At 36.6% G+C, this 27,390-nt stretch overlaps 1 protein-coding gene across 3 annotated transcripts in view; it reads right to left on the bottom strand.

Annotated features, from left to right (window-relative positions):
- fwd (phosphatidylinositol 4-kinase beta fwd) overlaps positions 1 to 27,390 on the bottom strand; it is a 95,517-nt gene that overhangs the window by 66,745 nt on the left and 1,382 nt on the right. For 2 of the 3 annotated variants that reach the window (XM_017614301.1, XM_017614303.1), the window contains exon 2: positions 25,044 to 25,664. In XM_017614301.1, coding sequence (XP_017469790.1) covers positions 25,044 to 25,664 — 621 coding nt within the window. Of the gene's footprint in view, positions 1 to 25,043; positions 25,665 to 27,352 lie in introns of all 3 variants that reach the window. The other variant, XM_017614302.1, reaches the window with a different exon arrangement.

Below are 27,390 nucleotides of genomic sequence, written 5' to 3' on the forward strand. Positions count from 1 at the left end.
CTTGGCATTAAAATCGCCAAGCACGATTTTGACATCGTGTCGGGGGCATTTGGTTGAGTCACTGTATGTAAATAACGAAAACTACATATATTCATAAAAAAAATCTTATTACGAATTTGTCAACGATGGCGACAAAATGAAATACGTTAGTTAAAATATCGATAAAATGACGAAGACTGCGTTTACCGAAATTGCACCACAAAAAGATTACAATATTCCAGGTGGTTCTCACAACTGGGGAAATCCACATGCACTTGCAGCATGCGCACGGATTCTGGATGCCCCAAACCGTGCTAAAATGCCCTACGTCAACAACCAGATGCACATCCTAGAGAAGAACCAGGACATTATTCTTCAGAGTTGGAAGTGGCACACTCCCTTGCAGGGGGTATTCGTCGGGAAGTACCACGCTGTCAAGCGCCCACCAGTGTTGGCGGAAGTCAGTTGTCCTTAGCCCAGAAGAGGCGGAGAAGGAATCGAAACATTACGGCGAACTCAGGCATAAGAAATCATCTGGTATGGTCCGCAAACATCATCTAGCAAGAGGCGCAGGTCCACGGAGACGACACCTTCGAAAACCTGAGGCCTTTTGTAGATGCAGTGAAATCCAAACCCACTGGAGAACGATGAACGAGAAAGAAAGTTGTCGCTATGCTCACTACTTTCCGTCCAATGCCTCCTCGATGAAAAAAGGTGGCGCTGACCCACCGGGGGCCATATCGGGTCAGTCGCTAATGTGGAAATGCTCAATTCCGATCTCGTAGCAAGACCGGCCATAAAATAGCAACTAAGGTTACAAACGGAAAAAGCTCGATCAATTTTTTGTGAGGCTATTCAAGAAGCTATTCAATGACCTCAGCTCGTTGCCATAGTAGAGAGGGCGGCTGCGATTCGACAAATAAATCAATGCGGAAATAAAATAATTCAATGGCCAACTTGCTCGAAGCGTCATAGCCGTTAGCATTGAATCCAATGCCCCTGGGTATGAGGCGAGGAATGGAACCCTTGTGGTAAATTGACTCTCTCAGGCCTATTGTGCCACGAGTAGCTACCAGTCAGCAATCCCACAAGTTGTCTGCAATGAAAGCAAATACCATCTGAGATTTCCCACCTGTAACTCTTCGACGTTTCCCGGGGTCTTTGCTAAGCTCAGTTTCTGGCGTTGATTTCGATGGCCGAGACCTGCATTGCCGAACTCGTTCGGTAGTAGTAGAAGGTCCTAATAGGGAAGTGAAGTTTAGCTCTAATACCTTTGATATAGATACCTGATCCTGATCCAATGCCAGTTTTGGAGCCAGTAGTAAAGGTTTGACAATGCTCAGTGTTGCAATTCAGCGAGAACACAGGCTGAGGAAACTAATCATTGATCGCTTCACTACAGAGGAGTCGAGTTAAAAACGCAGCCATTTTATGCTGGGTACCACGGAAAAAGGGTCATGCGGTAATGAGCGGATGTATCTCGTAGCCAAATGCTACGCTCAAAAGGTATTCTACAACCAACTACTGTGAAGCAAATTCAAGGAGGACCCCATACAAAGTGGGGAGGACAAAAGTTTTAAGAGCTATTTAATGGAATTTTTAGGACAAAAACAAGCTAATCGTTTCTTAATACCGCGCACTTACATACGCGCTTACGTACTTTTAAAAAATGGGTGGTACATAGGTGGAAAAGACCTCAATTAGAAAATAATAAGTGTTTCATTAGGCGGCAACATATGTACATACATGGTTTATTGACTAATTTTTCAAAGCTGAATCCCAAACGAGACAAAATATACAAGTCATTATAAGGATATGAGCAAGGGCTAGCAAGAAATAGAAAAAACAAGGTGGTAATGAAATTGCAATCAGCACAAAAAAAACACGACGAAAATGTATGTATATTTCCCTTTGAAAACACCAACGAAGGAGACTTGTGAGGCCGCTGATATAAATATGTACATACTTCGTCGGGCCAAATATTCAAGCCAGCCAAAATTGAATCGAGAAAAAGCGAAGCAAACGAGCTGCCGCTAAATCAGCCAGCCAAACGCGCAGTCAGCAAAATGAAATTTAACGAAGCTCACAAATCACTGAGAGAAAGGACGCGCCAAGTGGAGGTGTACATTTTCGTTAAGAGCAATAAGTGTAGAAATAACAGAAAGAAAGCAAAAAAAAACGAACAAAGTATAAAGTTTTTGGCGGCAAACCATTTTAAGAATGCAGCCAAGTGTGGTAAGAGAGGGATGAAACCGAGGACGAGAACATATTTTTTCGCTAATTTCAGTTAGTTTACCTACCACACTACGGTACATGGTGACATTTGTGGAATGCCGCATGCCACATTGCCGAGTCATTTTATTCAATGGGCGACAAGATGAGATGAGCAGCCAGCACTGAGTTGTAGTTAAAGCTGCACTATGTACATGAACCGTCGTAACTGCCGCCGCAAAATGGCTAAAGAAAGCGCACATTGAGCAAGATTAAACATGATTTTGTATGTGCATACTCATGTATTATGGGGTTTCACGGTAGTATACACACGGTATATCTATGTACTATAATACAGTAGTGGCTATAAAATTCATGGCAGTTATCAAAATCTAACACAGCTACCTTGGTAATTGTTGTCTACTTTTTCCTATGTGGCAGTACAACCGTCCATCTGTTAGTCCCGAGACCAAAAAACTACACCAGTTGCCAAGAGATTTATATCCTTCCTAACAAAAGGGTAACCAAAAAGTCTAGCCTTTCTAAGGCCCTCTACCTCTCTTCAGTACTTACTGCTTTCTGAGTTTACCCACGTTTCGATTGTGAGGCTCGAGGAGAACCAACGTGAGTCCAAAAACCGGTTCCGGTCCCACAAGTACAGACGATGAACTTTCCCTATTAAGTTCGTCGGCGAACTTTAAGACTTAAAACATGGTAGAAATCGCATGGATTACCAGGAGTTTTTATGCTGCTAGAATACAATCTCCTCTAGCTTGCTGAGTTCCGTCAGAAGGGCATCAAGAGTTGGTCTTTTTGAAGCAAAGTAATTTTGAATATTTTAAATTTACCTTTTTGGGTCTCCTTCGAGTGTAATGATGTTTCTCAGCAATACTCAGCTTTACGCAGAGGAGGTTGGCTCTCAGGTCAGTCGCTGCCTTGATTTTACCCCAAGACATACAAAACTGCTCGACTGAGATTATATTTATTGTAGCCTTATTTATCCCTCTACGAAAGTATTATACTTTGTATTGCCTCCTCGAAAGTTTCCACTTCAATCATCCTTCAAACAACTATGGCAGAGGCTCCAGAAGAATATTACGGTTGCACATGTCATGGATTTCGTCCGACGCGGGCTTAACTTGAGGCATCTTTGTCTAAAAGTATTCCACACGAAACCAAAGGTACTCCCACCCTCCCTTCCTTGAAAACACTATGGACTGGACTTCATATAAGCGTAACTACGAATAAATCAGAAGCAGCTGAAAGAGAGGACAAGTATCTATGCAGCACACCGTAAGCTAACTCAAGAACCGATTGCCTCTGGGCAATCCGAGTGGATACTTACCTCTCTTCTCGGCCCCTTCCCTCGAAACAAAAATATGCAAGTTCATTTTAGCCTAGAAAAAGCTTAGTCTAGCCACGCTGTGTTAGGGCGAAGTCGGATCTTTTAAGAATACAAAGAGTGTCCAGAGCCTGAGTCAGGTAAGCACCCGGAGTCCTAAGCCTGACTGCAGGGACCTCAAAAAAACTGCGATACCAAGAGGGGCTACATTAAGCATGAAATTGCGCATCAAAGTGGGAGCAACCGGAGGGATGCAATGTTTCCAATTGAGGCGGCAAAGATTTTTCTCTCTGGCGCCAACTACTTTACTCAATCAGAATGTCGAAGGCCCCAATTGAGTAGCATGGACTGACTTATACTTCTTAGTGAATTAGGTCTGTCTTCTAGGGGCCTTCGGAACCTTCTCTTAACTAAAATAACCATGTAGCTCTTCTACTTCAGCTACACCAAAATGTCGTTTTCGCCCATAATCCAGAGTAGCGATGAGATACAACACTTCGGACTCTTACTCACCCTTCCCGGGATGGGTCGCGACAGTTCTTCCACAAAGCTTGTCGTAGGTGAAACTGATGAGGTGGCCTGCAACTACAAGCTTATCAAGGGATCGATCCGATCGAGTGATTGCCTCGTCAAAGCAAAAGCTTCCTAATCCTAGATGTTTTTCAATCTTAAAAACAAAGTAAGTTCCAGAACCCAAGCCTAGAGTTTGTAGGCGCCCGAAGCAGCACAGAAACTAGAACTCCTCGAGTGGATGATGGAGTTTTTGGCTCTATTTCTGCTTTAAAACCGCAGTAAAAGAGAAGGTTATGAATGAAGTCTTTCAAAATTAAATAATGACCCAGATCTCTGTCTATTTTGGCTATAAACTATGTGTGGCCTGAACTGAAGACTGTGGACTCGACAATCATATATGTATTCAGTTTTTAAAACTCTATTGGCTAAGTAATGTTTTCGAAAGCAACTTGAAAAACCAGGTATATATATCCAACAAAAATTGATTGGTCCAAATGTTTGCGACCTCCACTGTACTATATGTAAGAGCGTAGAGAATATCCACGTGTGTATCTGTCTTTTACGAAGAAAACTGAGAAATGTATGTATTTATGTATCCTTGGGTGTGGCCACCATTACGTGAGGGTGGGAAAGCGGGCAAAAACTTGGCTTGACTGTGGGTTTTAGGTATGTACGCTAAAGGAATTTATTTAAGCAATTACCCGGGAATTTCACACGCACCCTTTTTTTGACGCGAGAGAAAGCAGTGCGCTACAGAAAGTTAGAAAAAAAAACCCGTGGAAAGGCGTAAAGTTGATGCGAGAAATGACAATTCAAAGGCGTATTGAATGAAAATATGTGGAAACAGCGAAGTCAACAAGTACTAAAGTGGGATAATGGAGAATAATGAACGCGTGGCTAAGTAATCTAAGTAATAGCATAATGACGCCTTTGCAAGGTTCAAAGCATTACAAGTTGATTTTGTTGTACAACTGTTGTTGTTAGTGTATGTATTTGCATTAAATTTTATGTTGCTATGGCAACAGTAAATAGACAATACATACCTATGTACGTCAACATAAACATTTCTGTGCGTAAAACCAAAACTGACAGGGGGAAATGCGCGAGGAAAACGAACACAAGCAATATGAATAAATATAAAAGCTTTGAGCTAAGTGCCATTTAGCTTTGAAGGATATAAGTACAAGAATGTATATACGCGGCAGGCGAGCGTGCCGTCAACAAGGATAAACAAATGTAATCAAATGAGGGAGAAAATTTGTTAGATCTGTTTTGTTTTTGTTTTGTTCTTTTTTTTGCCACTGCTGATGGCAACGACGGCAGATTTTGCCGATTGTTTGACGGTTTGACGCGCGGTGGGCAAATATGTAAATTCGTTGGCGGATAACAGCAGCAATAAAATGTCAATTAATATTAAATTGTTTTTCAGTCGATAAAAGGAAGCAATTTTTGCCAGTTGTTAAACATGATAAAGGAAAACATTTACATTTGATCGCTGCTGGTGAATTGTATGAATATTTTATACACTTCTATATATAAATGTTATGCGTTGATTTTCGCAATGAAATGATTGCCATTCATTTGGCTGCATCATCTGCATGATTTGGCATTGAAGAAAAGAGAAATTTCGTGTGGAAATTAAAGTCGCCAACGCTGTAATATATTTTTATTTATACGACTTGTTGCTTAAGTTCTTACTACATATTTATTTTTTACTTATTTACTTGTAATAAGTATAGCACATTACATAATCAGCGCCACATACATAAATGCACATTTCGAACTTCGGGCAAAAATTATAAAAACTCAACAAATCTTAACAATCACACCCAAAAATTTTAAACTTTTTATTTAGAGTTTTAGGCATGCAGTTTTATAGCCCAATAAATTTTAGTAGGTTAAAGTGCGAATTTCGAGACGCCAGAAAATTACGTAAATTTTTTTTTTTTTTGGCTGCCGATGATGTGCATTTTCTTCCATATAAAGTATGCTCGACAATTTCTTTTGTATGGCAGAAAATAAATAATAACACGTTCCGCAAAAAAGAAATTATCAAAAATCAACGCGAATCCCTAAACACTTGAAATTTGCACTTTCTTGAGCTAGAATTGAATGAGGTATAAAACTGCATACTTAGAATTTTTCCTACAATTCTTAACAAGTAGTTGTCGTTGCAAAATTTTTGTAATTTTTCTACAAAGTATGAAATTTGGATTTTAGTTTTGTTGTTAGTTGATAATGTGCTGTATTTTTATAAAAGAAGGTGTTTTATCTGCCATCAATTATTTTGGGATAGCAAATTTAAAATCACCGAAAATCTAAACAATAACCTAAATACTTTATTTTTCTCAAAAAAGGCTAAAAAACGCCACGTAAATCTAAATGATTTATTCAAGTGATGTTTACATTAAAACATATAATTTTACGAATACGAAATAATGTTTTGGTAAACTATATTTATCAGCACTGGATTCATAGCTTTTTGCTAAAAAAAAAATAAATTGTAACAGAAAATTTAAGTAATCTTACTTACTCATATGCGTTATGCCTTTCGGCTGATTGCAGTTCAAGCTTCCTTCACGATAATTCGGTAAACGGTAGACCGATAATAAAATAATTTACACAAACAAAATACATAGGGAAAAATTACCGAATACCGAGTACCAAGGCTCGGTGTGAAGACGCCAACTTCAAAACTGGATTAAAGTCTTCATAAATTTCAAACCAGTGGAGTTCAACTATTTGAAAGCTGTCCTGTTTTAAATTGTAATTTTAAATTGCCGTTAACAATTGCAAATCCACTTTTATTAACCCATATGAAATGTGTGTTCCATTTGGTTTTGTAATGTGTGGCCATATTTATTGGGCCGTATGCATAAATAATTTCAGACCTTTTACTCAATTTGTTCAAATAAATTTAAGTTAAAGGTATGCAATTTTAAGAATTGTATGTAATTCCTTTGTATTTTTTATTTTGTTGAAAAATACATAAAAAAAAAATTTGGCGATTTTCTGGACGAAATGACGATTTTTTTTTTTTAAGGTAAAGTGACGATTTTCCAGCGAAAGCTTTCGGCAACGTAATTAAATTACTTAAAGTAATACCAAGAAGGAATTTTTTATTTTTTTTGAACGAAAAAAAACTTTTTGTCACAAAAACTGAACAAAACACCTATAGTGCCCTTTTCAGTATCCTTTGTTTTAAGTCTCAAACTAGCCTTTTGGTGATCTACGATCAAAAACATGTAATAAAATATTTAGCTTCAAGAAATAACATTTTTTCATCACACCTATTTACCGTCCTAAGCCTTTCCGCATGTACATACATATAAGAAAGAGTAAGTGTCTCATCGATGACCAGTGTGTGAAAAAATTTAAAAATGTGTTTCATACTTCTAAAATAAGCACATAAATATTTACTCGTATATAAAAATACATATTTGTTTGTATATGTAAGTAGATATATAAAAGCGCATTGTGTAAGTATTGATACTAAATTTTTGTGTATACATTGGCAAGTCAAGTGAAATTAATAAACTCCATACGACTATGTATGAGTAAATGTTCACAGATAGACATTTATTTGCAAAATGACAATTTTAGGCAATGAAAAAAAAACAGAGATTTGTACCTCTGCAATAACGACATAATTCAAAATTAAAAAAAAAAAAACTACTTACGACTGTTAAGTGTCTCATGTCTGTAATCCTTACCAAAAAAGAAAAACGATTACTAAAATAAGTAGCAAAATTTGAAAATGCGGGTCATGAGACACTTAAAAGTAGTATTTAAGCGTGTTTTTCTGTCTTTTTTTTTTTAATTTTTATTTGTGCCTTTATTTCAGAGATCATCGATATGGACATTTTTGTATAGTATTGGACATAATAAAATTCTAAAAAAATCAACGGCAATCTTTAGCCACTTGAAACTTCCGCAGTATAAGACTAAAATGGAATGGGCTATAAAACTGTGTACTCCAAAGAATTCTAGCACCTCTGAGAAAAAAATTTTAAATTTGGCTGAAAATTTGTTGCATTTTTTTGTAGTATTTTAAAATGTTTTAAACTTTAGTTTTTATGAGTTTTATTTAGTGAATGAACTGTATTTTAATTGAAAATGCCTAAAAATAAATAAATACACAGGAAAGGCAAACAACATCACATTGAAATGGGGGTGCCATTGTATTGGCCAATACTGTATATGCTCAAGTACAAAAAAAAAAAAAATCATAAAGTCCCAAAGTGTCAACAATTTGAATTTATCTTCCTTCATCAGGTTTTTACCCGCAGTAAATAAAATGCTAAATTTACCAAAGTGAGGAAACGAATGTGGGAAAGCTTTTCTCCAGCATTCATACGAGTACGTATTACCATATCTTTTTTACGATGAGAGCATTGACAGTGTGAAATGGAATTACGATTTTTTATGCAGATATGCATGCACATGTATGTATATGTACATACATACATACAATTTAAATATCAATAAATTATTGTCACATATCAAAAATTTATTCATTTTAAATTTTTTATCATAGTTCGGAACAAAGTCAAATCGATTTATGCGCAATATGCATTCATAATTTTTTTTTAATGAAATTTGCTGCTATGCAGGAGTTTATTTCAGACAAATTTTTTATTGATATACATACATATGTTTATAGTAACAGGAGTAAATCTAATGCACTTATGGAAAATATACAAGAATTGTGAAGTAAAGTAATCAAATTTAATAAAAAATTTGCACTTTTGCTGAAATTTGCTCAATTTATTGCCGTATTTCAAAACAAATTCATGTAAAATAAAGGAGGCTGCTTGTTTATTGTCGACATAATTCCGAAAAAAATATTAAGAAATATACAAATGCTAAAATACATACAATGCAATAAATTAAAGAGTGAGTATACAATTTATTTCAGGAAATTTTCTCCAAAAAGCACATCGATAAATTGAATACAAAATTTATACAGAAAATCAAAAATTTCAGAATTCAAGGCGAACAATGTGCAAACAATATGTACACACATAAATTGATTATCGACGCGCATACAGAAAATATGCCTTGAGGAAACAATCAGACGGACTAATTCGATGCCTTTGACATATTCAATGTCATCAGTCGCGAAGTCAATAACCACAATGGCCTCGCCGAAGTTAATAGAAAAATTACAAAACTACAAAGTTTATGCACATTTTTTACTAAAACGCTAACAAAAAACAGGGCGAGAAAAACTTTAGGAAAATAACAGAATGAGGTTCGATTGAAAATCGCACTGTCTTGATTGGCCAAATAATGACTGGGGTAACATATATTCAATTCCACAGACCCTTCGTGGTACTTCTACCGTCGAGGGCTAACTGGAAGGGGGAGTTTCAGACCTTCGCCTGGCTGCATCATCTATACACTGATGACTTCAAAACGTGTAGTTGGAGGGAAGGTTTTTTTTCAGAATCTCTGAGATTAAGCAGATCAATTCATCAGGCAGAAGTACATATTTGCTATCACTGTAGGCTTCCGGCTACTAGTAGTTTACACCACTGTCTAGTCATTTTCTCGGAAAACAGGGTGGACGTTATTGCTCTGGCGTTTTTTACAGCAAGGTCGAACTCTTTTGAATATGAGTCATTTTGGAACGAATTTACGTAATCCATTTGACAAGTTTAACCCTAGGATAGGCGACTACTTGGGAGGCTAGCTATTCTTCGGATTATCGTCCAGTTAGGTGTCCCGTCGAAAGATACTACTGGGTGAAGTATGATGCTTAAGATTTGAGCATTTGTGTCATTATAACAGTGGTTTCTTAAGAGGATGAGGTGTTGGGAGGCCTTAAAAAATTATATTTCATCAACATCATCGTCACCTCTGAACGGATCTTCTTAGTCATCCTCGATATTTTCTCTTGCAAAAAATGCGGCTAGTCAGTCTGTCCTCAGTGAGCCGCTGCCGAGCTGTCAGAAGCCTAAAAAAGCGTTGACGCCTATTTAGAATTATATCCAGGGCTTTCCTACACTTCATGACTTATTTCCGACCTTTCGAATAGTAAAAAAAAAAACGATTAATAAAAAAACGAAGACCATAAAACCATTAAAAATGCAAGACAAACGATATTTACCCGATGAATGCCACGCGAAGACTGCACTTATAAACCGTGTAGATAAAGGCCAATAAAAAGCGAGCTTTCGGGCATCATATAGAGAAAGCTCAATTGAGCAAATGCACCGAAGAGCTTTGCACATACACGTAAAGACGGTTGCCGAACGTGATCGTTCGTGTTTGCATATGACTTTTTTTTTAATAGATTACTGACATTTGCCATGCTTTTAACGGGCGGGCCTCTTGAGGTCCAGTAAATACACGTAGCACCTTGATACATAGATCAGGTCTGCTCTATAAAATCAAGGCAAATAACCTTGAGTTGGTTTCGTCTTGTTAGCCGTAGTTGGCATAAAATGTTTCTCTCATCTGTAACTGAATTATTGGTTAGCTCTGACTAAATTCTGGGTTAATCAAACTTGAATCCACTAAATTCTAGACTCATTCCGCTCTGCAGACAAGCTTTCACTACCCCACATCCACATATTGATTCCTTTTGTAGTTGCAAAAAACTAATTTAAAAAATATTCCTTTTTGGTTTTCACTAAATTAACTTGAAAATGTTATCAGTAAAAATATCTTTATTCTCCACTGCATTTAAATAGTTTAAATGACATTCCAAAATAAATATCTATTACTTTGTATGTGTATAAACATAAAACTAGCAATCACAGACAAAATTTACGTCATTAAAAAATTTATAAAGTTCGTGATGTGTGAAAAATCCCCAACAGAGACAAAATCCGTAGACATGTGTACGTACGTGCTAGTGAGCTTGGAAAACGAATTGTAATTGCAAAACGATAAACTTTGCCAATAAAAGGAGTTAATAAATTTTGCAGTGATTGTACAATATTTTGTATGTACATATTTTGTGCGCTTTGAATTGCTTTTTATTGATATTGGAAAAAATATGGGCGTTTCGCATGCTACCGCCAGTGATTTAACAGTCAAATTGCAATGGAAGTAGTCAACTGACAGCTACAGAAGCAGTAGGGGCAACGCGTATTCCTACATGTGTGTATACATTAGAGTGCATCACCAAAAAAAAAAAATAATAATAAAAAATGCAGAATCATAAAATTTATTACATTTTAACACTTTCGCAAAAATATTTCGGAAAAATATATTAAGTTTTACGTAAGATTAATCGATTTGAAAATACCTCCAAAAATCTTATTATTTTGATTATGTTGATACAATTTTTAAATATTTTTATGCAGACCTTTAAGCTTGAACTCTCTATCATCTGATGTAAATCTTAATACTTTTCCGCAATTTTTTTGACGGAATTCTTAAAATATAATAAATTTGATATTTCCGATGGAAACATAATATGTACTTCTTTTTGTGGAGTGATGCACCCTAGTGAACTCAAATGTATTACATATAAACCTACAGTCAGCGTCGAAAATAAGAATACCTTGACGTTTATTTATTTAAATTTGCCATACCAAATTTTCTTATTTTTTTTATAAAAATATAGTTAGCTCAACAGCAAAAAAAAACAGCGGGATCAATTTTTTCCATTTCTTATAGAAAATTCAAGAAATATCAAAATTTTGTCTTAGAAAAATTTTGGGTGCGCAGTTTTGTAGCCCATTAATATATGTAATAATATAAAAATTAACGTTGATTTTTGATAATTTTTTTTTATTGAGGTTCTTGTGTATTTCTTGAATTTTTTCCCGAACTCTATATGAAATTGAAAAAAATTATTCTGCTGGTTTTTGCTGTAGAATGAACTATATGTTTATAAAAAAAAAAGGTATTGAAAATATAAATAAAAAATCGTCAATAAATCTATTCATTCCCTGCAGAAAATCGAGTACTAGTGCCTAAAAGGCGATATAGTAACCTATGTATGGGTAGTTCACTAGTTCCCTAAAAAGTCCTATTAGAATGCAAGAATTCAAAAATCTGTATTGTAACAAAAATTGTCCAACTTAAACCAGTTCTGGAAAATTTCAAGCATTTGAATGTTCTAAGTATTTTCCAAGGTGACTATTGAATATTTGAATGCAGAAAGGAATGAATCGACACCTCCCAATTACGTCAGTCCTATGTTAAATTTGCCAGTCCGTTATAGGGAAGAAGTTGAATTGAATATTTCGGCACTACTTCCGGTTTCCTACAGGGTACATATACACATACATGCATACATATGCAAATATATCGCCGTCGGTTAGTCTCCGACTGTCAATTCAATGACCATGTAACCGCCCAACAAAGTGTCAGACAAGTGGGTCAGTGATTTTTTATTTTGTTTTGTTTGTAGGCTTTGACGGTTAGAAAAGCTTAATTCGCTCACCACTGTACATACTAAATGCAACAATTTTACGATGAAAGGGAAAAGATAAAGTCAAACAACAACATTGACAGATTTTTGTGTGAAGGACAATGAAAATGGATCGAATTTTTTGCTGCTGTTGCCTCTAGTGGAGGTAAGAAAAGCGCAGCGAATAGGAATGCAGTAAGATAAGATTTTTTATTTATTTTACTGAATTCACTGTTGGACTGACAGTTCAGATATAAACCCATGACGTTGGCAGGCGGAGACTATATGGAAAATTATTAATGAAGTGAAAGTGAAGTGGAATATGAATGGTTGGGGAAAATATTGCAAAAAAGTAGAATGTATAATTTTTCAATGACAAAAAATTCAAGGAAAATTAATTAAGTGAAAAGTAAAAAAAAAGCTAAATGGAGGGAAACTATGCAAATATTATAACATAATATCAAAAGTTAGAGTAGTTCGTCTACTAGGTTTTGACCTAATAAAGGGTAGAACGCGTATTCTTTTTTTTGTCGAGAAATTTAATTTTTTACTTTTTTGTATTAAAACAATCTTACCCAACCTTTTTTGGATATTTCAATAAACTCCGCTTCAGATTTTAAACTAATAATGGAGAGTTCTTTCTGAAACATCGTAAATGACTTAAAAGGACAACGCAATCATAGCAAATGAATTCTTCCGTCTAGAGAATTAATTTAGTTGTCTGGCAGGATGACAAAATTCTACTCAAACTCGTAAAAGTGTCCTAGGCGACGCGTCGACATTGGATAGTTTACTAAACAACAAATAGCAATAAAAAAAACGTATCAATAAACAACCCAAACGCCATTAGCCGCCATAACTTACACTCCTCATGTGTGCATTAAACTTGGCGGTGTGGCCGTGTGCCATCCAACACGACGCTCGACGCGTATGCAAATTGAATTGCAAATGCACGTTGCACGTTGAACGTTGGTCCGTTGTAGGGTGGAAACTGTGAATATCAAATAAAAAAATCAGCAACTCTATTTTCACTCTGCAAATGGGAATTTAAAAAAAAAAAAAAAAAATCACTAAACCTTAAAAACAGCGATTACGTGGTAATGAAATTCGACGTACGAATTATGGCCGCATGGAGTGTGGCGAAAATCGTAATTCTGACAGGCGTCGACAAAGCACTTATGGCGGAGGTGGGAAGTAAATTATTTACTACTACATACTAAAAGAGCAAGCAAAAAATATTAAAAGTAGTAACGTATGCACTTGGAATCATAGAATGCATAGGTGTGAGGATCAAGGCATGCAATCAGCGGTATGAAAGTCACGCAATCCATGGCGTCATCAATCTGTGTTGCTTCTTGTTTGCAAATTGCGTATGTATGCAGTTCTATGAAGCGAACGAAAATGCAATAACTAATCAAGAAATAATTTTCTCATCCTATGGAAATATGGAATAAAATAATTTTAACGAAAGCTAAAGGTATTGGCGATTCCCTTAACCCTTAAGTACTGTTGTTGGTCTCTCAGACCAATACACAATTTTCAGATTAAAACTAATATTTCGAACAAACGTGTGCGGTTAGAAGAGCGGTATCTAGTAATCGCAATTTATTTGTTCGCGCATGGTCTGTGAGCCCAATATCAGCATTGACGTATGTAACTAATTTCGAGCAGTACTAATATTTTTATTAAAATACTTGTTTATAGCGATATACGCCAAGCCGTGGAAAAGCCAAGAAAAATTCGATTCTAAAAATATTCTCTAGTTTCTAGTCATTGAAAAAATTTAAAAATTTTAAATTTACTTTTGTTAATTTAAAGTATTTTTATGGCATTAACCAATTTAAAAATCTTAATTTAAATGACGGCAAATGAAAGCCAATGAAATTCTCCATAAACCATATATATTTAGGATAGGGCTTACAGTTACTGACAAATTAATTAATCATTCCAGCTTTTTTAATTTTTTAATGAAAAAATAAAAAAACCAAACTTTAACAGAAGAAAGATTTAAAAAATAACAGGTTCTGTGCCAAATTTTTGCATTTGTACTAAAGCATGTTCTGTTACAAAACAGGTAATTTTTAGCAAAAAAGACCGACTTCAACTCTCATATAAAAAAAAGTATATATGTATATATCTTATGATCCACTGATCGGATCTTAACCAGATTAGTATGGGACCACCTCTGAGACATTACCTTTCCGATGCTTTTATGCGATGCGATGCGATTATCGAAATCGGTTGACGTGGTCCAANAAAAAAAAAAAAAAAAAAAAAAAAAAAAAAAAAATATTCCGACGAACTGATAACCTCCTCCTTTTTTGGAAGTCGGTTACAAAAAATCAAGTTACTGATGAAGAAATCGATGGAGAAATACGATATAATGAGTGGTCAAATGAAAATCCGCAAAGATTTTTTTTGTATGAAATACGAGCAGTAAAGCGTGTTACTCGTATGAGTAACCAAATTAAAATTTGTGATCCAGTGTAATCGCGAACTGGAATCTACAAAAAAAAGTTTGTCCAAATCCATGTCAATCACTCCTAAAAGTATGTTGAGAAATAGAATTTTGACTTTTAACTACAATGGACATGGGTATGCCAACTCGAATTTCTGTCCTTTTCAATTGAGAACCTGCTGGCACGACTATGAATGTGTTTAGAATATATATTTTTTTTAATCTCTTTCAATGTCGATTCAAAAGAGAGAAAAAAAAATATTTATCTTTGTGTTGAATTCTTTCTCTTTAAGTCCCAACAAGTATTAAGTTTAACTGTGAAGGCTAGAACTCTTGTTTGCTTACAGACTAAGGAGGGATAATGTTTCCCTAGAGCGAACATGCCTTATGGCGTTTTCTTTTCTGCAAAAAAAATTTTACCTTTTTATTGCCATCTCCTTAGTATTTGTGCGAAGAGGGCACTGAGAAGGCAACATTTTTTGGTAGGAAAGAAAGTGCCGTTAGATAGTAACTGTTAGAGATGTCTACAGTTACATTGAGCTATTTATTTTGACTTTTCCAAGATATTAATAAAAAGTTGGTCTTTAAAGACTCAGTACAGAAATGAAGCGAACTTTTTATTGAAGTATAAGCCATTTATTGATACTTCGATAACATCTTTTTTGTTAATATTTTAAATCAAGGGACTTTCCTAATTCCTATATTGCAATTACTTTGCCAGCCGGCCAAAGGCAATTAGGACTTTCCCAAAACGTTGCCTTGAAAGAAGCTCGTCAGCAATACGGAAATGCAGTCATTTACCAACCAACCAACAGCGAGGTTGCAACTTCAACATCAAATTCATTAGCTAAAATACATTTAAAAATATTGTTCATTTGCTATTCGACAACAAAACCAAGGTTCCGTAAAGAACATCCATACATATGTGAGTGTAAAGAAAAGTGATTGAAATACACGAAAGCGCAATTGTTGTGTCGCCTGCATGTCGGTTGGCGACTTACCGACCCTCTTTGCAAATGTACATAAATATGTATATACATATGTATGTACATAAGCATGAGTGCAGCTAGTTAAATGGCTACTTCCTTTTTGGGGTGTGTCATGCACTGACTGAGTGACGACTGTACGTACCGTACCGTACGACCATTGCGTGTTGCTTGTGGCAGGCAGTAGGCGCCAAGCATATTTTTAAAGCTTACTACAGCTTGTAATACTGGCGCCAAACGACAAAGGTAGACATCAAAATGTGAGGCATGCGAACAAACACACCTGTGCTGTGCTGACGCTGGAGGTAAGCTCCCCGCCCGCCCCACCCTCCTCACTTTGCTGCGGCGTGGCGGCGGTCTGTAAAACTTTGCAACCACAAAGAGTACATATGTATGTATGTCCTTACCCAGCAACACGATTTTGAAATTGTTACGCCCAAAATCCGGTACCCCAGTTGTAGAGTTAGCATGAAAATGTACAAAATTGTTTTTTCTTTTTTTTTTTTTTGGTATTTTGCACTTTTCAAGAGTTTACTGCCACATTTTCGTTTTCATTATTTTGGCTATGTGTAGCTTGTCAATTACTTACTTGGACGCACCTTGACGCGCGCATATAATAGAATAAACTTATTTAATGAAATATTTGCCCTTCGGGTGAAATGAAAGTAAATGTACATACATACATATTTGTGAAAACACAAACAAGAAAAGAAATAAAATAATGCACGAAATATTTCTGTAGGTACAATTTAATTGAGTGGACGAAAGCTTACTTTGGCATGACTCAGTACTTCCGACAACTTGGGTGGGCATTGTTTTAGTAATGGCAAAGAAATGAAGGCAATTGTGATTTCATTAAATATTTGGTCTGCGATGCTTTTCGGAAGTAAGGAAAACACAATTTTTTGATTTGTAATAATGACCTCACTTTGGAGAAATAAATAAAACTTCTGGATTATTCATCTTTTTCTTATATATAGCCAGTTTAGCTAAAATTGAAGTTGACAAATTACAACTAAGAAGCTATTTAAGCAGCCCTCGTCTTTTTAAGCCAATCGAAAGACAGTAGTTGAAAGTTGTTGTTTATTCTGGCACAAAAGTTTTTAAAACAAAGCTCGCTTGCCAACTTCAAGCCCTTGGGATCCCCACTGGCATTCGCCTTACAAAACCATTTTCAATGAGCCTGATCCTAGCGCCCAAAAAATTCTTGGCCACGTTACAATTGGGCGCAGTAACCCGAGTAGAAAAAGGGCAGACGGCTTCGACACCTTTCTACCTTCAGTCATCACTAAGGCGACACAAATACGCGAAGGAGGGAGAGATAACCGAAGAGAGAGACAGAGATACGGGCCAAGGAAAATCGTCTTTGGAGATTAGGGAAAATATGTCTCAGTTTACCTTAGGCCCTAATAATTTTATTTACTCAGCTGTAAACCACTTCTGAAAAAACATTTTTTAGGGGACCCACAAAAATAGTTAGTAATTAAAAACGGTAAAGTATACAATTGGGTATTATTATTGGAAGGCTCCTCAAGAGAAACAGAGTTTTCCGACCCTAGGGGGTGAGAGCTTAATATTTTAAATTTTTTTACCCAGCATATATTTTTGGACCCTTCTAATTTACATACAGTTTTTCACCAGTTTTGATCAACCTCAAGTCAAACTTGCACTTTATTATACTAAAATTTAATGAGCTAAAAAACTGCATACTCAAAAAAATCTAATCAAAAAGTAGAAATTTTGCATGAAAAGTTATTGAATTTCTCTGAGTTTTACTCAAAGTTTGGAAATTGTATTTTCATGTTTTATGATGTAGTATTATTCATATTTTTACAAACAACTTCCGCCAAAAAAATTAAAAAAAAAAAATGTTTGCCAGTTTTTAAACACTTCTCTGAGCAAATACTTTTGGCTGGTAGTGTAAAAGAAAATTGTCGAACACCCTGCATGAAAAAAATGCAAAATACCTTCAACCAAAAAAAAATCTCAAATATCAAACTTGCACTACAATTTAATGGGCTAAAAGACTGCATACCAAATTTTTTTCTAAAGATTCTGATTCTGAAATTTTGGTGAAACTTTGCAGAATTTTTATAATTTTTTTGTACAAAGTTAGAAACGCGAATTTATATGGTGCTTGTTGTATATCGACTGGACTTTTATAAGAAAAATAATAATAAATAATAAATATTAAATAAATAAAAGACAAATAGTCAAACTGATCAAATGTTTCATCTTTAAGCTTTAATCGCGGTTGCAGCTTAGATGCCGCAATGTCCAATTGTGCGGGCTAGAAGACTCTCTGAGTTTTCAGAAGCATTTGGTTGTGAAAGGGAAAATATTGGCGTGAACTGCAATTTGGAAAGTTCCTGTACGAAATTATACGATTTTCTAACTGATCACTTACGCATATTTTATTTTTAATAGAAGAGAAACTGAAACCTTAAAAAATGTGTCAACTGTCATACTTTAACGTACGTACATACCTATTCACATTTATGTAGTCAACCAAATGAAAGCTTTCAAATCTCACTAAGCCAAATTGAAAACGGCTAAAATACGAATGGGTTTTGTGACTGCATTGCCAGTTGTAGAAATTTATTGAAGTTACCATTCAATTTCCATTACACAATCTACACACGCACACAATCTAGGATGTGTATGGCATCAGCAGTGCAATTCTGTGAAACCTGTGGGGCGGCATATGCAATTACGTAAATGTATCCTTTCGCTAAACGCATAAACAAACAAACCAATTTCTAACATAAACCGATAGGCAACGACATTAATTTACGATTCGATATTACCAAGTGAGGCTGGCTGTACGGCTGTACGTACATATGTATGTACGAGTATATACATACATACATAAAATTAGGGACAACGAGGCAACAGATATTTATGCGCTTCATTGTGGACAGGACACTCAACTTGCACGTGCACTTATCTACAATTCACCGCAGTGGTAGTGTTTCGGTTGAATCTATTCAGTTACTATGTTCTTAATTATATGCCGGTGGGTGCTCTAAAGCGTGGCACACCACTGAATACAATTAAGCATTGCTTAGGCTTTCATTGCATCACACGTTTGTTATTAGAGCATATGCGAAGATAAAACACAGAAGATGCGGTAGGTCTGGTACGAAGCCACAAATGGAGCATAAAGAAAGGCAGTAAAATGGGGTGTAACTACTTAAGTAAAAATACAAGCAAGTTCGATGCGGATGGAAATGGGTTTAGTAGTGACTACAAAAACCGGAAACTTTCCAGTCAGAACCCTTCCAAGTTCAGCTTTACAATTAAAAGAACTGAACTCACAGTTTGAGTATGGACAAGGAAATCAGGATCAGCTACAGAACATATACTTAGTAAACGCCAAACGAGGCTCAGAAAGAAATATGTAATTCAAAAAAAAAATTCTTGATCTTAGAAAACACCAGAGAATATATGGAATTGGTTTAGAAAAAAATGTTGAATCGTTGAACCATCAAGTGTCAAGGCGTTATTAAAATTACTTCCACCAACTTTGTACAATCGCCAGATCAGCAGACTCTACGGCATTTTGATATTATCTTAAACAATGTTCAAGGTTCAATTAAGGCAACAGCTTGAATACCGCATTGGCTAATTGTAGTGCCGTGCCCACGAACACCCTCGCATTCCACTGCCGCACGGACTTAACATCATCCCGACCAGAGACTTCGACCTTGTCCAGACTGTCTAGATATTTGAAGAAGCTGTACTCTAAAAATTTTAATCAAGTTCCTCAAAGATGTGTCCATCTACTGGTTACGTAAATTCATCTGCTCTTCAAAAACATTTTTTCAGTACGAAATATTTGTATAAAGGGCAGATAAGTTTTAAAATTGACTTAAAAAGCGGCGTTTCACTTTAACCTGTGACTCGAGGAAAATTTAAGTTCTGGCCTGGTCCTCGTTTACCAAAACACGAACATAATTTTATGAATGAAAAATTTCCTCAGAAAAAAATCGCTGGGAGAATACCCCGTACTTTTTTCCCGAATCCGGTTGATTCGACGATTGTCCAATGATGTGGACAAAATATTTGGACTCACTTCATTAAATAATAAATCAATTAATTAATAAATCATACCTTAAATTAGAAGATATCATCAGTCTACTGGAAATAAACTCCTACCCGCCTAACATATTAGACTCGAGTAATGACTTTCTTATACCCAGTTACGGGAACTCCGATGTACTTTTATTTTAGGCGGAAGACAAAAGGAGTTCAATATATGTATTGCTGTTTGTGGCAAAAATATTGTCCGAGAAGTTGAACGAACGCGACGGGAGGACAATAGTCAACAGAAGTAAAGGAATATAGAAAGACTTGACATAGTCCCTCTCCCTCTACAGTGAGCGAAATCTTGAGGTGAGTGTTGTTCTGGTTACACTCATGGGCCTCGAAAGCGCGTTTAACGTTAACTCGAGCAGAACAGCACTTTTCCTGTTTACCAAGAGAACAAAGATCACCAGGTTAAAATTCCTTTCTTTCAATGCGACGTCGCTATCATTGTACTGTGGGGCGAAATATCCAGGTGTCCTTGAGAAACTGGATGCCCTAACTATGGTATAATTTTTCAAACAGACCCCCATTGAGGGGGACTGTAAATTTTTGCAAAATATGTAAATATGTTATAGATAGTCAGACATATGTTGTAGCGCCCAACAGCCGATCCAATTAACATGTTACTCGTGTGGGTTTCCGACAAATCCACAACGAAAGAGCTGTCCAGAAGGGGCATATACCGTTTGTCCTAGACCACCTGTCCACCCCATCTAAAATGGAGGAAAATGTTTTTCACTAGAGAACGCCACAATATGAGCTACGCAGTCGGAGATGCTCTATTTTTTTGGCCGTTCTACCGATTTTCGGAAATGGGTTCAACAGACCGGAAGTACATCCTTTCAAATAAGGCATACATGTTTTTTATTACAGATTCCGAATTTGTGGATAGAAATACAGGACTTTTGTTTGAAATTTTTTTCTCGAAAGTGCCTTTTTCAACCTTTAAATGATGTTCGAACTTTACCTCGCCCTGGATGTTTAAAACGGAGGAATGAATTACCAAGTCGGGGAAGCTCGTATCATTCGGCCGCTTTCGACCGGAAGTGAGTTTAACAGGCCGGAAGTCCATTCTCTTAACCGGAAGTCCATTACCGAAAAAAAAACTTCCGACAAACGTAACGCTACTACCAATAAAGCGACCCACACCTGGATTGAATTCAGTTTTGTTAACCAAGGAATTAATTGCAGACTCTAAACTGGAAAGTGACACTCCGCGCAAGTACTTGTCATGCTGTGACATCCTTTGAACTAAAGTTTTGCTTTATATCGCTTATTTTGGTTTTGCATATTTAGTCAAATCATTAATTTTAATCAAAACTGATGAGCATTTTAATGGCATTAGCACGTTCATATCTCAAAGTCAATCTCTCAAACTCCATTTCTACAACTCTCTCTCTCTCTCTCTATCTAAGTCTCATAATCTAAATCCTAAGCATCATTGCCTTTCGCATTTTGTGTAATTTTGCCTTTTTCAACATTGAAGTTTTGCCTTGCACTCGGATTCAGCTCTATAGTATACAACGGTATCTACGTGTATACACCAACAACGCGCTCATTTACTCTTTTTTTGATGCCTATGATTGTAGTCTTCACATTTGCCGGTGCTCCTTTATTCTCTTTTCCTTTGACTTTGTTTGCTATTTGTTAGTCTTATTTTATGTGTATAAAAGGCACTACTGAATTTGTTTAATGAATTGGCTTTTGTTGGGCGATACTTCGGTTTTACAGTCAATTCGTTAATTGCGTAGGCCAACACCCCCAACCCAAGGGCGCTTTTGTGTATGTACATACAAACAAATGTTTTGCATATTCCTACTACCAAAACCACAAAGAAAAGTTATCTACATATTTACTACCAGCAGAGTTATATTCCACACTGCCGGCGGCTTTTTGGTCCTTTATAGTTCAAAGTTTGATGTCGCTCAACACGCTCAAATTTTTCCGTGTATTTTGTATGGGAAATAAAAAATTTTTCGTACAAACGGTAGAGAATTCTTGAGAATCAATATTTTTCGATCGGATGTTTCACTTCTGGAGACTTCCAATGATAGTACCCAATTGTTTATTTTACCATTTTTTTTAATACTAACGACCACCATTGCACTTTTTTGTGTTTTTGGGGATCTATAAAAAATAGTTAATTTAAAAAAATATTTAAATGAGCAATTGAAAATTATTATCGGAAGTCTGCTGAATAAAACTGGGGATTATATTAGAAAAATATTGATTTTCAAGAATTCTATACCATTTTAAGAAAAATTGTTTTTCCTCCCATTAAAATACATTGAAAAGTTTGAGCGCTTTGAGCGCTTTGAGCGACCTTTAAATATTTTTTTTATTTCAAAATAAAAAAACGGGTATAATTTTTCGGTAAAAAGCAATCCCGAGTGGATGAGAGCATTCAAATTCCGACCTTACTTTTTTTCGGACCACCCTAATATGCATCCATACACAAATAGCATTTATTTGCGTTTATTTATTTGTGTGTTATGCTCTTTCAGGTACACTTCAGCAAAGTTTTCTGTTTTAGTTTGAGAAATGTCAGCAGAATTTACTTTGTAAGCTAATTGATTAGTTTTATATGTTCGATTAGGGTTTGCTCGCCGTAGAATTGACCTCAACCCATGGCTAACATTGAATGAGCATTATTTGTGCCTATCTGTTTATATTTAACTTTTTTGTGTGAGTTTAATGAAATGAAACCAAAAACGTGTACAAAGTACTCTTCTCACAATGTCCGAATTCATTCGGTCACAGCTTGGAGATGACGATATGCAAGTTTAGATCAACCTCGACAGAATGAAGCATTGCATGAAGTAGTATCTTCTCGCGAGCCAGAGTCAGATTGGCTTTTGACTTAATTAGACATCCGCACAAATTTCAAAATTTAAAAAAAAATAATAGGGTTTGAAAGAAATGATTTTTGGTTTATATCGTGAAAAACCGATGAAGTTTTCAGATTCATCAGCTATAACTCAGCGAGTTTATGAACTTACATTGTATGTGAGTATGTTTCAATAATACTGTCAAATTTATCAGATTTCAAGTCAACATTTTATCGAATTTTTGCGGTTTTGTTTTTCAATTAAAATTTTTTCAAACCCTGTCAGCGACCCCTGGAAATCAGTTTGAAATTTTGCAATTCGCGTAGATGCATTTATTTTGTACGTAAAACAAAATAAAGAGGCACACCATACAAAATTTAGATGTTGATATTTTTAAGGACCACCCTAACGCACTTACACACTGTTTATTAAGCCTATGATAATTTATGAAGTGGTGACCTGAGCCTCGAGCGACGACTTACTGTCTGTGCGGCGTTCACCCATAAATCTGCAAAGCCTTGTTTGTGTATGCATTGCGGGCGCAATGTGTAAGCAGCCAACGGATCTCTTAAAAACGTTACCAGAGATGATTGCAGATAAAACTGTCGGCGCTCAACTACTGTCTACACAGTTCCGGTGAGAGGGCATCAGCAGAATTATTAGGTTTGAGATGAACTTGGAATTTGAACTAGCGAAAAAGACTAGGTGGGACCATACAAACATCAAGAAACACCCAGAAATTTGGTACACAGGCGGCGTAAAAATAGCCGAAGGCATTGGAATAGGCATCTTTGGATTCATATCTAAGATCCCAAGTTTCCATAAGTCTGATGATCATTCTTCAGCGAAAGTATTTTAACTTAAGCATCATCATATATATTAAGTGCCCGTCGGGCCGCACTAAGGCCACTAAATTAAAATTTAATAGACATAGAAGGAAACGAAGACGAATATATGCTTCAGACGAAAGCTGCTGGACCACGCGCCATCTGAAAAGAGCTTAGGAGAGATGTGAGAAATGTATAGAACAGCACCGGAATCAACTATCTGGGCAGCGCAACAAGTTTCACAAAAGAACATTGTCGATAAAGAAATCAACTGCACGAACTCGTGATATTGCACAAAAATTTATGCCGTTTTTGTGGCAATGCAACTGAAACTTCTAAACACCTACCCCTAAAATGCACTGCAGTGCCGTGAAGATGGGAGGAATACCTCGGGTCGTTAAGCCAGGAAGCAAAACACACATAGTACACTCGATGTTCTTAAACAACCTATTCAATTTCTTGCGGCATTGAGCATGGAACGGGGCATTGTAAAAAGCAAGGGGGCACAATAGAACCAAGGTGGCAGTGCAATACTCAAGAAATATATATGTATCTATATATCTGTCTACCTGGATGCGTCTCTAACCCTATCTCATTAAGCGCTACCTGTTAGTTAGATGAAGAACTGCGCCTAGAAGTAGGCAGCTTTAGACACTAAAGTAATAAGCTATTTTCATATCAATTCATTCGTAGAATCAATAAAGTTATGCAATCTCCAACTGGTGTATGAATTAATTTATTCAAGAAGCAAATTGATGGCATTTATCAGAATCTTATAAGCGAGCTAAGCTTCAATAGAAAGGGTAGTTTTTAGTATTCTGCAGAACTTTCAAGCTGTGCTAACTTAGCTTTCGGCCTACAGCTTTCAATACAACCAATTTGAATCGATATTTAAATTAAAATACCACACTCTTCTGCCTTCCATTTTTTTTTTTAGAACAGAAACAATAAACTCCTGCTGAGAAGAAATGGAATTCTAATTGAAATGCTATTTCCATCTTGTATGTAGTGATGTAACACAGCGATTCACCACAACCTAACAAATATTTAAATTTTTGTGGTTAAAATTGTTACGTTATAACCTTCGAATACTAATCAATTTTCAACAAAAATAAATGGGAAGGGAAAATTGGAAATATTTGCGGTTTTAAAGCTTGCAGCGTTGGCTTCTCTATTAGAAAACGGTAAAACATATTAAAAATGTCGAAACCACAAACGGAAAACTGTTTAATTCTTGGTGACATTTAAATGACGTAAGCTAATTTTTGTTTATATATACATATTTATGTGTGAAGTTTGAGTGAAAAATAAAGTCTTAAAAGCTGTGGGCGTCATTAGATGTCGAATCAAAATATGCAAAAAGATAGCAATAACATTTCCATATTAAAAAGAATACGAAAATTTAATAAAACAAAAAAGCTCATTTTTCTCTCACTCACCTAAAATCCAAACTTAAATTCCGCTGATGCGTTGAAATGCGCTTAGGCGGATTTGTCCCCGCCGCTTCGCCAGATCCCACACCCGCCGCTGCGCCGCACGCCACACTCAAATTCGGTCGTCCATGCACCGATGGCATCGAGTGATTGATAAAGCGGCTCAAACTCAAACGTGGCTTGGGGTAACGTATATGCTTCGGTGTAGTCGACGCCGAGTTCACAGGCGTACTACCAGCAGCACACATGCCACCACCATTCATGCCATAAGAAGCTTGATAATGCGGTGGCATCGATGCCAAGCTGCTGTTGCCGTTCGGCATAATGATGGGCAACGTGACGGGCGCAGACTTGAGAAAAGCAGGCACATAATCCGCATCTGCAGCATTGCAGCTGACCATATCTGTGGGTGAAGATGGTGTCGAATTGACGCTGCCGCCACTGCCTGTAGACGACAATGTCAACGTGGAATTGTGTGGTGAACAGTTGGCTAGCGTAGTCACGTCACAGCTGGTGGTCGAACTGCACGAACTTGGACCCGAATTGCAGATGGCAATCGATGAAGATGCTGATGCTGATGCTGATGTAGTGGCAGAAGTGCTAGAGGATGATGATGATGTTGAGGCAATGCAACTGAAATTCTAAACACCTACCCCTAAAATGCACTGCAGTGCCGTGAAGATGGGAGGAATACCTCGGGTCGTTAAGCCAGGAAGCAAAACACACATAGTACACTCGATGATCTTAAACAACCTATTCAATTTCTTGGGCATTGAGCACGGAACGGGGCATTGTAAAAAGCAAGGGGGCACAATAGAACCAAGGTGCAGTGCAATACTCAAGAAATATATATGTATCTATATATCTGTCTACCTGGATGCGTCTCTAACCCTATCTCATTAAGCGCTACCTGTTAGTTAGATGAAGAACTGCGCCTAGAAGTAGGCAGCTTTAGACACTAAAGTAATAAGCTATTTTCATATCAATTCATTCGTAAATCAATAAAGTTATGCAATCTCAACTGGTGTATGAATTAATTTATTCAAGAAGCAAATTGATGGCATTTATCAGAATCTTATAAGCGAGCTTAAGCCTCAATAGAAATGGTGTATTTGTTTGTTTAGTATAGATACTGGTCAGAACTTTCAAGCTGTGCTAACTTAGCTTTCGGCTCTACAGCTTTCAATACAACCAATTTGAATCGCATATTTAAATTAAAATACACACTCTTCTCTCATCCATTTTTTTTTTTAGAACAGAAACAATAAACTCCTGCTGAGAAGAAATGGAATTCTAATTGAAATGCTATTTCCATCTTGTAAGTAGTGATGTAACACAGCGATTCACCACAACCTACACAAATATTTAAATTTTTGTGGTTAAAATTGTTACGTTATAACCTTCGAATACTAATCAATTTTCAACAAAAATAAATGGGAAGGGAAAATTGGAAATATTTGCGGTTTTAAAGCTTGCAGCGTTGGCTTCTCTACTTAGAAAACGGTAAAACAATTAAAAATGTCGAAACCACAAACGGAAATCTTTTCAATTCTTGGTGACATTTAAATTATGTAAGCTAATTTTTCTTATATACATATATATTTATGTGTAAAGTCTTAAAAGCTGTGGGCGTCATTAGATGTCGAATCAAAACATGCAAAAAGACCGCAGTAATAAAAGCTGTTTGCAGATACTTTAACTTCAATAAATAATATTTCCATATTAAAAAACATTTCTCTCTCACTCACCTAAAATCCAAACTTAAATTCCGCTGATGCGTTGAAATGCGCTTAGGCGGATTTGTCCCCGCCGCTTCGCCAGATCCCACACCCGCCGCTGCGCCGCACGCCACACTCAAATTCGGTCGTCCATGCACCGATGGCATCGAGTGATTGATGAAGCGGCTCAAACTCAAACGTGGCTTGGGGTAACGTATATGTTTCGGTGTAGTCGACGCCGAGTTCACAGGCGTACTACCAGCAGCACACATGCCACCACCATTCATGCCATAAGAAGCTTGATAATGCGGTGGCATCGATGCCAAGCTGCTGTTGCCGTTCGGCATAATGATGGGTAACGTGACGGGCGCAGACTTGAGAAAAGCAGGCACATAATCCGCATCTGCAGCATTGCAGCTGACCATATCTGTGGGTGAAGATGGTGTCGAGTTGACGCTGCCGCCACTGCCTGTAGACGACAATGTCAACGTGGAATTGTGTGGTGAACAGTTGGCTAGCGTAGTCACGTCACAGCTGGTGGTCGAACTGCACGAACTTGGACCCGAATTGCAGATGGCAATCGATGAAGATGCTGATGTAGTGGCAGAAGTGCTGGATGATGATGATGTTGAGGA

The sequence above is a fragment of the Rhagoletis zephyria genome, unplaced genomic scaffold, assembly GCF_001687245.7.
Source record: "Rhagoletis zephyria isolate East Lansing unplaced genomic scaffold, Rhagoletis_zephyria_1.1 Rzeph_scaffold_00808, whole genome shotgun sequence".
In the NCBI taxonomy this organism is placed as follows: domain Eukaryota; kingdom Metazoa; phylum Arthropoda; class Insecta; order Diptera; family Tephritidae; genus Rhagoletis; species Rhagoletis zephyria.